The sequence below is a fragment of the Corapipo altera genome, unplaced genomic scaffold, assembly GCF_003945725.1.
Source record: "Corapipo altera isolate COAL_440 unplaced genomic scaffold, ASM394572v1 2c, whole genome shotgun sequence".
Lineage (NCBI taxonomy): Eukaryota > Metazoa > Chordata > Aves > Passeriformes > Pipridae > Corapipo > Corapipo altera.
Genome location: NW_020884923.1, coordinates 1489003 through 1501277, shown reverse-complemented (window position 1 = coordinate 1501277; position 12275 = coordinate 1489003). Strand labels below are relative to the sequence as shown.

The window sequence follows — 12275 nt, the reverse complement described above, 5'->3', positions numbered from 1 at the left end:
TGAAGTAATTTCCCTCACAGGTGACTATATCTGCAAGAGAAGACAGCCACCATCCACAAGCAATCAGCTGGAACAGGTTCCACTGATTTCATAAAGACAGGGAAGCTTAAGGCATTCCTTGCTGAATACAGATAATTAGACAATCTACTTTGCACAAGAGATCAGACAGCACAAATGCAAGCAGTGAATCAAACAAGAACTGTTTTCTGTCTCTACCTCTGTCATTCCCAAATATATATACACGCTTCACTATAACAATATTATCAGTTTTCTTCCATATTCATGGTACGTGAGCATGAACATACCTTCCCTTCTGTCAACAGTATACATAATGTAGACCTACAAATGTACCCACAATTTTACTTTTGTTTTCAAAAAACCTAAAGTAAGATTTCTTCTGGTTTTGTACCTGCTTAAAGCTTGCTTCTCTTTCAACATAAAGTTAGGTTATTCCTTTACTCTCTGAATGTTTCTTTTCCTTTATCAACTCCAACACCTAATAAAAAACTTCTTTCCCATTTTACTTGGGTTCTAAATATGATGCTTTGCCTTTTGTCATAAATTTATGTCATTGTTTTATCCCAGTAGTTTACAAATTAGTTCCTGAACTAATTAAGATATGATTTAAAGCATTCACAATCATTTAGAATTACCGAAAATTATTTAGCATTTTAACAAGATCATCCCTCCTTTCAAAGAAGTTACAATTGTTAGAACAAATAAAGGGATGTGGAAATCAGACAGAAATCTGCCTGGAATCTGATACTACTACCAGCATTTCAGTAAGTATATGGAACATTTTCTATTAGATCAAATGAGTGGAGACTTACATTGTATAGCTCGAAGACGAGGAATTATTGTGGGGCTACTTGATGGACTAGAGCTGTTACTGTTGAAACTCCTCCTCTTATCCAGATTGGGAGATGCCTGCACTGTTATTTTGTGCTGGAAATCTGTAAGAGAGTAAACCAAATCAGTTTTAATGTTCTGAATAAAAAACTCTCCAGAAGAATATGCTGCTGTACTTCTTAAAGCAAAGTTATATAATAAAGTAGACTTGACCGTATAAGAGATATTCATATTAAAATCACTGAAAAACTCTAACTCTTATTGTAACAATTTAGATATTGAATCAAACAAGCAGGATTTCACACCTTTATGTGATAAGTTTCCAATAACATCAACAAAAGCAAGTAAGTCCAAGAGGACCCAATCTGAGACACATCTACACCACAAGCTGTTATTCATTCCCATTGGCTGTCACAAGGGGAAAGAAAAATCTCAGTATTTCATCTCAAATCAATCAATATTCTGGGCAATTAGATTTGCCTTATTTTTTTAACATGTAATTCATATACACCATAAAAAAAGCCTTAACAAAGAAATCTCATCTATTCACCTGTCAGAAAAACATGACAGCAAACTAGAGAATTACAAATATTTATAACAAAGTAGTAAAAAACCTCAACTAAAAAATATTGATGAGTAGGAAAAAATTTGTGAAATGAAATTTGACAATATGCCCCTCTCCAATCCCCATCATCAGTGCAATTATAGTGTACACTATTCTTACAATAGAACTGTCTCGAGGATAAGTTCATCTGAATCTTCTTGATAACAAGTAGCTAAGTGGTATTCTGAATGAAACTGTTCATTTTATCACTTTTTGAAATTAAATATAAGCAGAACTGGAACAAAGGACCAAGTATTTAGCTTAAGCTTGTGATCAAGCACAAACCTACTTAATATGTTTGTCTCTGAGACTGTAGGGTGATTTTTATCTTATTTGCTCTTATTTTTCAAGTAAGGAAAAATAAATTTATTTCACTTGTGCTGAAATAGTACTCTAAATGTACTTACTGCCCTCTTTGTCTCTTTCCACCTACCAGACAGCTACGATTTGGTCAGACGTGTGTTAGCACAGCATGAAGTTCTCACTGCATTTGTAATAAACTGACAGACTTGACCTGGAAGCCACTGAAAGAAAGCCCATCAACACCAGGATGCTGGTACCACTAATGAAGGCTTTCCAATCATTGGTGAAGCCTTGAATTTGCATAGTGCTATTCTGTGGCAACATTAAAATGGCACCACTAAACCAGCACCACTAAACTAAAAGAACTAAAAGAACAAAACTAAAAGGACCTAACTTGCTACAAGCATGTCTCCTTTGCAAAGGGGACATTGTAATGCATTCACGGGTGGAATAAAATGCTCTAACGTTCAAATTATACCATATTTGTATTCTGAAATAATTTTCTGCTGCTATCAGAGTGTTTTCTTGCAAGAAATGAGGCACTGAAGATTGTAACTGCTGTGTCGTATTTGTGACTGCAATAAGCATGCAATTTGAACATACTGCACCTGTACCCCCAGCCTTTACAAAATACTGTTTTTCTGCTCAGTATTTCCAAGTTAGGGCAAACAGCACTAATACTTGATCATGTTAGAAAATTCTGGCACATATTAAAGAGGTACTTTTCTGTCTGCACAGACACAATGATAACAAAAAGCAAAACTTTGAAACAGTCTTCAATCACGTAGCTCCCATGCTAGTAACCTTTCTCTCCAGATACGATGGACTATTAGCTGAGTCAGGTGAAAGCTTCTTCCAGCTAAAATGAGGACTACTCCATGAGAATATGATACGTGAAAGTTGTTTCCTTGGGGAAAGGGAGCTATACAATTCTTACTAAATCCTTTTATGTATTTATGGTAGAAGGACCTGGCAACAAACTAAAATAGTAGCCAGCATTGAAAAGGTGAACCATGGAACTGAAGCCCGCATATTTGTTACATGTATTGCGAACTTTAAGAAAAATGGCAAACCTGAAGGCAAACTAATTCTGTGTCCATCTTTAAGTTTCAACCGGCTTCTTTTAAACTTCCCCTTCCTCTTCTTTACATTTGGTTTCTCTTGATTTAACTGGAATATCATGATATTCAGCTCACGCTCCAGTACATCGATCTCACGTTCTGCTAACTGTTGCTCACGGCGCTTCAGTAATTCTTCTTGAGATTTTTGCTGAAGAGCTGCTCTTGTCAACTCCTCTTCTCGTGATCGAAGCTCCTGAAGGTAAGATTCACAAAGTGAAACTAAGTAATAATATGGAGGGAATATTAAAGGATGTATAAAGTGCACAGTAGGTTTTATTTCCTGTTTTATTTTCATGATGCACTATACACATGTAACATGCACATACGACCTTCTGATAGTCCTCCATTCTGAATAAGCCAAGATTCTGTATTCAGAATCAAGCATTATACAGATTTCCTTATAACTTGAGTCACTTTACTTAAGGCAGATAAGCAGTGGCAATGTGGACAGCATATGCAATCAAAGATTATCACTTTACAGCCTAGCAGAAAATTTTCTCCAAGTATTTCACATCAGAAACTATTGCATAGCATGAAGGCTGCTCCTAGATAGCTTCTATGCATTAACATAAAGCCAATGACCTGACAAATACACAAATTATTGCCTTTATCTTAAATTCTCTAACCTTTCCTGTTTTTCAGCCATGTATTAAGTAGCACTTTTCTATCTAGAACAGCAATCAGTATTACACTGAATGAAGATTAGTGTAATAGGATAAACTAAGTCATAAGACAGAAGACAGCTGCTTCTTAATTAAAATCCAGCAGGTATCTGTGACATCAAACAGCTACCAACCACTGAATTGCAACACAGACTCCCCAACCATCGAACTCAAAATAGTTGTTCTTCTCTTTTCATTCTTTTTTTTTTATTTTGAAAAAGAAATGCTTTAGTAAGGAAGCTAGTTAATTTTTCAGGTTAAGTGAACGCCCAAAGCCAAACAGCTGTAAAACTACCATCGTAAAATTATCTTATTCTTCAGTTTCCAAAATCTGTTAAAATACATTTTAAATTAAAGATCTTCCTAATTTTAGACCTTCCTTCACAGTACAGGGCAGGAAGCAGACTTACCCAGAAGTCTTGTACTCAGTATTGCTAATAATACTGTAGTGAAAGTACTGGAAAAGAAGAACTAAATGTGACTTGTACCCTATGTTTCTCACCACATAAATTTTCCGTACACTTGTGTAAATTCTACCTGTACTGAAACTGAAATTCAATTCAAAATAGAAAACCATCATTTGAAATAAAGCTATGCTAAAAGTTCAGGATATCTAAGAATCTTATTTAAATTGAATTAATGCTGTCACTGTACAATTCTATAACTGTGGTGTTGCTTGGGGTTCTTTGTTTGTTTGCCTTTGTTTTGTTTTTATTTCAGAGTAGGCCGCCTACCTCTGCTCCCCAGTGTCCAGCAATGTTGCATGCCAAGAGAAATCCTTATTACATACTGTGAAAGCAAAAACCCAAACTATTTTCCCTTTTTAACTCCTACTTTACCCTGAATAAATTAATTCCTGAACTAACTACACTACTTCAGTGTTTTCAAATAAGGGGATGTTCAAATGTCCTTGCCAAAAAGACTATCGATGTCAAAAGACAGGTTGGCACTGAAGCAAACTGGTTCAGTGAGAAGGGTTGTTTTTTTTACTTACAAATATAGCATACATACACTGCTTATGAAGGGTTTAAAATTTACTTGACATGAGTGACAAATTTCACATGGTTTACTAATTTTGAGTGAGCTTGTTTCAACACAATATTTGGGAAAAAAAAATTAACTGACCCACTTAACATAGACTGTTTTGCTACAGGCAATTCTGTCTCTTTGAAATTCAAGGGAATCTGTCTTCATGCCAGCAAGTAAGGCTTTGAGTTGTGTTCTTCTGTTTGGTTTGTTTTTTCTAAAGATATTTAAAAACTTAATTTAGAGACTGCTGCAAATCCTCACTTTCCTCCTCCCCCTGTACAGTCAAAATAGGACAACCTAAAACAAGGGTTGAAAGCAGAAGCTAAATGAATTCAAATTTAGAATAAAGGTACTTTAGACTTGAAATAGGGAAGATTTTTATTACTTTATCAGTACAGTAATAAAAGTGCTTTAGGAGACACTTGATTTTCCATCTTTCACTGTCCTCAAATCCAGGTGCCATAAAACTCAGTAACTAGGCAAAAATTGAGAGCCTGAACTGAAACAGTAGACAGTATAGAAAAAGTGTTTCCTCACTGAGAGATTAAGTATTTACTCTTTTCAAAATAAACTAATTAAAAACACACTTACTGCAATTAGTTATGCAATGTTTCCACACCAGTCTACAATTAAAACACCCATTGTAAGGAGGCTAGAAAAGAATTCTATATTTGAGTTGCTCAAGAACATTTGTCAGAAGAAGATTGTGATCTCTTGGAGTGGGAGTTACCATCATCCATTTGCAGCAAGCCCTTGAGGAAATTCCTCCAGCTACAGAAGTTCCTCTTTTACAGGAGGAATGAGACTCCATGCAGAGGTTTTTTGTTTGTTTTATTATTATTATATAAATATTTGATAGACATTACTTTTCCCCTAGTAGCTGACAGCAAAATTGATACTGTGCCAAATTAAATAAGCCCGCACGCATGAAAACCTTGTGTAAGCCAAAGTTACGTGCTTTCATTCTTAAACAAGTTTACCTAATTAGGGTAGATGCCTCTGCAGATGCACTTACTTTGGCATATAAGAAGTAAATTTCATTTTATCTTTTCCCCTCCCTAATTAAGCTTAACTCACTTCTACACAAAAATATGACTCTCCTCCCAAATCTTTTCACTGGCTTATTTAACCCTAAACTTGATTTAGTCACATTTTCCTTTAATAGGAAATCTCATACTGGACTAATGCCTCCAGAAAAATAAAAAAACAAATTAAAAAACTGAATGAGAATGCCTGTTACAATTGCTCCCAGAGTAAAAAGAGGAAAATGGTTGACTGAGCTGTAGCTGGAGGGGCGGAAAAGAGAGTATGCTCTGTGGCAGGCTGTGGCAAGTGAACACAGTGACCCCACGGCAAGTAAAAAAGGAAGCCTCTACTCTCTGTAGAGGGACTATAACTCATCTGCAAAGGAAAAGATCTGACAGCTACTGAGGCACACAGCCCAGCTCTAGCACACTGTATACCCAGTGCAGGCAGAACAGAGACTACAGAGACAATGCTTACCCAGTTCTGTGAACTGGATGGAAGAGGAGAATGCAGAGGGTGGAAGAAACAGTAGATAGGAAGTGTGTACAATTACTATTGACAATACTGCAATCTTAAGGGTAATCAATAAATTCTAACACCACATATGCTGATATTACAGTAGATAAGTAACATCAGGCCCATCACTAGCCAACAGTCCTCAAACAGCCACTTGTGACACTTGAGGAAGAGTGAAGGACAAAGGGTACAAAGAATGACTCACAAGATGAGAGCTTAGTTCTTGGTTTTGTCAAAGTTAAGCACCTACATCTTTTATGAAGATTTCTTCACAAGTCACTGCATCTCAATTATTGTCTTCCTTATCTATTACCACTTCATGAAAAATAATAGCAAATATATACTGGGCAATAAGTGTACTGCAAAGAAGGAATCTGTTTCTACAGATTCTAGAAACATTTTTAAGAGGGACCCGAGAGGACACCTGGCCTATTCCAACTGTTATCTTCATCAAGTTGTCTAAAGGAAAATATAAAACTTAGGGTAACTAAACCCACGTTAAAGTAAGTAAAAGAGAGGGTAAAGAAAATTGACAGTGAGTACTCATTTAGCACATATATATCATGATATGAGAGTACGGAAAGAATATCAGTGACAGAAATCTGAATCATAAACAATAGAAACTGGATTTGATGATTCATGAATATGAGTTTGACCTTATTAATATCTGGCAAGAATGTGTCCCAAACTGCAACACTGAAAGACATCCGTATTACCACTCTGTTCAGGAAGAAGAGAGATAAAAGCACTATTCCGTTTTTGGAAAAGAAGCCACAGGATACAATCATATAAGAGGATGAAAGGCTTTTCATTCCCACAGCTGAGGAGAATGTTCGACGGCAGCTGAAAATCTGCAGTGGTTATAAAGATTAGCTAAGTGATAAATGCAACTGAAGTGATACATTCAAACATACGTGAAAAAAACCACATTTTAAAAAAGAGCCTAGAATGCCCCATTTACAGATCTACAACCTGTTTTCTTTGGGGAGACAGGTGTGGATATGATTCTTTTTCAACTGCCTGTATACTTGCATGAGTACATTGGTAAGCCACAATTCAAAAGTTCAAAACGGCTGTTATCACGTAAACATACATACACACACCCCCTTCCTTCATTGCCATGCAATTGGAAAAATCAACTTACTTTTTCCTTGGTCCTCAATTCATTAAATATCTGCTGAATTTCCAATTTCCAGTCATCTTGCATGGAATGGAAAGACTCTTGAGGCATTTCAGTCATAACTGCCCCTTCAATGGCAGTAAGCTGTTCAAGAATTAAGGCAAACGATGGTCGGATATGAGGGTCCTGCTCCCAGCATTCTAGAATTTATCAAAATCCTGTCAGTTTTTAATAGTACAGAGAACTTTTTGAAGAACTACATGAATTTCAAGTTACTTCCTATTGCATTTCAATTTCGACTATGTTCCCTTTACCTGCAAGATTTCCCTAGTTTCTTTTCAATTTACAGAGGTGACATCTACTACTCGTACTCAGAGGACTGCTTTTGCATAAAGTGTAAACTTTTTTTTCATCTCTATCTTTAGCATCTGAAATAGCAAATCTAGCAGTATTGCTCAGAAGGGTTACATATAAAAAGTAAAGAAATTCAATAAACACATGGAAATAGCCATTAGCAAGCAATGTTTATTTCTCTCTAAAAGATTTCCAAAACATTTTTGACGCTCAGGAAGAAACAATGAGGAAAAATGGCATTTGCAATTCTTTTTCTTGGGATTTTAATGTTGATCTTGTATTAATCTGTAGTCTGTTCTGTAATTTGTGAAAATTAATGCAATTTCAGTGTAAGAGGAAACCTGTAAAAATCAGAGCAAATCAGAGCAAAAACGGTACTCTTTCAGTACTGAAGACCTCATATGCAACCCAGTAATAACTGTATGACACCCAACTGTCTGTAACACCAGACTGCTGTGTAAAAAAACCACCAAAATACTTGGTAGAGAGCACATTATCAAATGAGGTATTTATTTTGCAACCCCATGACTATTACAAGCAAGGATACATACCCACAAAGTATAAATAGGAATACATAGGAAGAAACAATATAGATACCTTTCATTAGTTTTGCAAATGGTTCAGGGCACGTGGATGGAATGGGCAGAGTAAGTTTATTGACAGCAACTCCATAAGCCACAGCGAGGCCATCGATGCCACGGTAAGGAACTTCTCCTGTAAGCAGTTCCCACAGCAACACTCCGTAACTACAAAAGGTAATTTTTTTTAACAGTTATTTTCTGAATGTTGACACATTGTTTACTCAAGAACAAATAGCTGTCCAATCATGTACTGAAATTTGTGAGGATTTCCGAGTCATCTCTACTTTTGTCATCTTACACCTTTCCACTAATAGCGATTAACCAAACTGGATGTGACTTCAGGGCTGGCTCGTGCTCCCATTCAAAGTGTAAGCCTGAAGCCAAATCTATAGAAATGCTCGTATCACAAAAATCTGTCTAACAATCAGAAATCCGAATGACAGGAAAACAAGCAACCTTCTCCCCTCCAAAAAACAACCAACCAACCAAAACAAACAATAAAAACAAATCCTCAGCAGAGCATTCAGTCCTTTCCAAAAATTTCACAACAATTTACCTAGATGTACATGTTTGTTTGTTTTGTTTTTTTAAATAATAGTAATAAAACTAGAGAAAACCCCCAGCTTCATTTGAAGTCTGCATTTCTGATTCCCCTGTGTGTATATAAAGGCCAGCTAACTTGTCACTTCCCACTGAAGATGCAACAAGATTGAGAAATTATTCCACACACAACTAATTTCTCCATACTAGAGAAAAAAAAACCCCAAAACCAAATAGAACAACATTGTTTCCAGTGAAAGCTGGTGGTATGAAAAAATCTTTTCTCAGTGTCAGGTACAGAAATCAAGAATTATAGGAATTCCTATTGCAGCAACAATAACCATAAGAATTTCTGCTATGCTCTTCACTTTAAAAGAAGAGCTGAGTGTTGCTTTTGCCTTCTTTGGGTTTGTATGCCAAACTCTTGGCTTATTCAAAAGATCCAAGCCCCTGCAAAGGGCTGGGACAGCATGCTTGCTGCCGTGGCTCTACAGCTCCTATTCCACCACCACTTAAATGGAGATCTGTCACAGTCATTTTTGCGGAAGTAGGAACTACTCCTTTCAGAATCTAAGCCTAAAGTGGACTTTATGACTGGGTTTTGGTTTCTGTCCACCCCCTCCACCTCACTTCCCCTCCTCTCTTCTGGCCAGGGAACCACTAAGAGTATAATAACGATACAAAGGACAACCTGTTGCTACTTTTGAATAGTTATGTGAGCAGGCAAAGGGAAAAAACCAGAATACAAACTATTGCTCTTGCCCCTTCTCTCCAGATGTGCAAAGAAACCACATGTAAGTTTTGCAAGGCCAGACTGAACTCTCCAATATGAGGAAAAATGTATACTGCACTGAGGAAATAAGGGCTATGTACCCCTCAGTACTCGATTTAGAGCAGTACAAGTAGAGCAGATGTGACAGGGAGGAGAACACACACTTGTTAAGTTTTTCTATCACTCTCTGCTTAATGAGGAAAGTCAGTCAGCATTATACAAGACCTTCCAACATCACTTTAATAAACAATAAAACAGCAAACTACATAGTATCAGCACAAATATCAGCAGTGCTTTATTACCTGTGGTCTGTTTGTCTAGGAATTTTTGTGTCTCATAAAATCTTATAAAACTAAAGAATTTACAGTTCCAATACTTAATCAAAAGTGGAGGAAAATAGTCTGTACCTGTCTATAAAAGACAAAGGAAAAAAAAGTCTTATGGTTAATAATTTCCTCCTGATTTTTCTGGTCTAATCTCTGCATTTGCTTGTATACTTGAAGAAGGATAAAATAAAATAATGAATTCCAATTTGTTTTAAATTAGTGGTATTCTGACAAAAATGAATACAGCCTTTCCTGCAGTACACACATATTTTATGCCTGATGGAGGAATACTGAAATAGAGCTCATTTTTGTGCTTAGAGAAAGAGTAAAAAATCTCTCAGCAAGCATAGACTATTCTAAATTCAAGGAATTCCCTTGTTCAGACTATTCTATACATATTTTAGCATGAATTCTGAAGGCAAGTAGAACATTAAATTTAACTAAAAAGAAGTCACCTTTATAAAAAGTTGTGTCATACTATTAGCTTTAGTTGTATTTACAATTCAAGCCTTTAATCTTTAATAGTTCTCAACAGTGCAAATAAGGTGATTGTAAAGTTTTAAACAGACCAACACAGTAACAGCCTTTTAATGAAAGCAGTCTCAATATCAAGTACCAAGGGCCAGCATTATGGGGGAAAAGCTGTGAGGAGGAAGCCTCAAGACATTATAATCTTGCCACGCTGGAGCGTTTGGGAAGTATTAATCTATCTTTATCTAGAACAACAACTACTTATTAACTCTCAATTACAGAAGTAGCTACTTTGCGTATTAAATTTCACACACAGTTGTCCTGTGTATACAGTCAGAGTTTCTAAGAAACAGCTTTTTTTTAAAGAACAAAAGCCATGTCCCTTTCCAATTTCAGCAAAAGGTCAAAAACACAGGCTTGAAATACACATTTTTAAACCACAAAAACTAATGCACTTTCAAAAATATGGTAAATATTTTCACTATTAAAATTATTTTCCTGCAGTCAATTGTGATTTAAGTCTTACTATATCTCATGCCAATGAACACTTGCTGGTTTTACACATTTCAAAAGAAGAAAATCTGAAGGTAAAGTTCTCAAAGTTTATTTTACTCTACAATCCATCTTCTAGAGCAGTAAGCACTGCTATATGAATCACTTCTAATTTATATAAATGTGCTAGAAAAAAGCAGCTACAAATTCTGCTGTATAGTAAATGCTTCCCAGCTTTGCCCAGGGCTTGTACAACCAAGACACATGTTACTGTAAAGACCACTGCTGAAGCACACCATCAGCACTTGGAAATCTGTGGGTATATCTGCACTTTCAGGCTCCATACACAAAACCAGGACCAATGTACCACTTAGAAGTGTATGATGATTGATGGAAAGGTAGGGCTAAAAAAGTAGAATTCTTGTTTGGGAATTTGGAAGTATATGCCAAAGAATAATAAATCCAGTAGTTAAAACTCTGGCTTGGAAAGCAAAAGGATACATGTGCAGGGCCTGGAAAGCACTAGTTCTGCTATCTAGGATGACACCTGAGAACATGCGGCCTGGAAGGCTCTGCATGAAAATACTCCCACAACATTTCCAAGCACTGGCAAATTCTGGAAGACTAGTTACAAGTGGGAGTTGTCTCAACTTGAGTAGCCTCAACTGCTCTTCTTTTTTTTCCAATAAGAGGTCTGCAGATACCATTTGGAGTCTCAGAATTCAGGTATGTGTAACTGAAGTTTAGATTTCTCTTGAAACATACAGTGTTCTTACGCTAGAGAGACCCATACTTAAATTGGTAACCTGAATGCTTTTTAAAGCAAAAACCACTCTTGTAATCAGGGTATTCTTTACTTGCTTTTCTTTTAAAGGAAGAGTAAAGATAAGCAAAAGAACAGATCAAGGTGCAGTAAGCAGAAAATCTTTAGAAGCTAAGAAAGTCTAAACTATACTGTAAAACGCAGCCTTTCTACTTAAAAACCTCTCCTGTTAGACTTCCATCATTGAACTAAATACTTACATTTTTACAAGAGAGGCGTGCAGAAGAGAAGGCGAAGAAGAGAAATACTGTAGGTTCCAAAAATGTAAACTAATGTTGCAGCAGAATATAAAATAATTGCACCAAAGCATACCCCCTCAGATACCTAAAATCACAGCAACAAGACTGGACAGGACCTGTAATTAAGCATGGAATACAGCTGATTAGGGAAACGCCTACACGCAACCTCCACCCCGCAAAAGAAAAAAAAATTAAAGAAAAAAGTAAGAATGGAAAAAAAAAAAAATGAAGCAAAAGATGTTGCCCAACTGAGCATCAACTCAGACTGATGTAAAAAAAAATTGGTTCCAGACAAATGAGCGGCACAAAACAGCAGTGCAGATACAGAATCATCCTGAGAATACCAGAAGTATTAATTCATGCTGCAGAATATCATGCATCTAAGCAAAACAGGACCCTATTTTTGAATAATATAACACAGAACATGTATAAGGCGGCATGAGAAAA

General features: G+C 36.3%; 1 protein-coding gene across 4 annotated transcripts in view; it reads right to left on the bottom strand.

The window, feature by feature from the left end:
* MAP3K21 (mitogen-activated protein kinase kinase kinase 21) overlaps positions 1-12275 on the bottom strand; it is a 42296-nt gene that overhangs the window by 9588 nt on the left and 20433 nt on the right. For all 4 annotated transcript variants that reach the window (XM_027657349.1, XM_027657350.1, XM_027657352.1 and 1 more), the window contains exons 3-6: positions 8182-8330; positions 7255-7430; positions 2830-3070; positions 831-953 (exon numbers count right to left, since the gene is read on the bottom strand). In XM_027657349.1, the coding sequence (XP_027513150.1) occupies positions 831-953; positions 2830-3070; positions 7255-7430; positions 8182-8330 (689 nt within the window). The remainder of the gene's footprint in view (positions 1-830; positions 954-2829; positions 3071-7254; positions 7431-8181; positions 8331-12275) is intronic.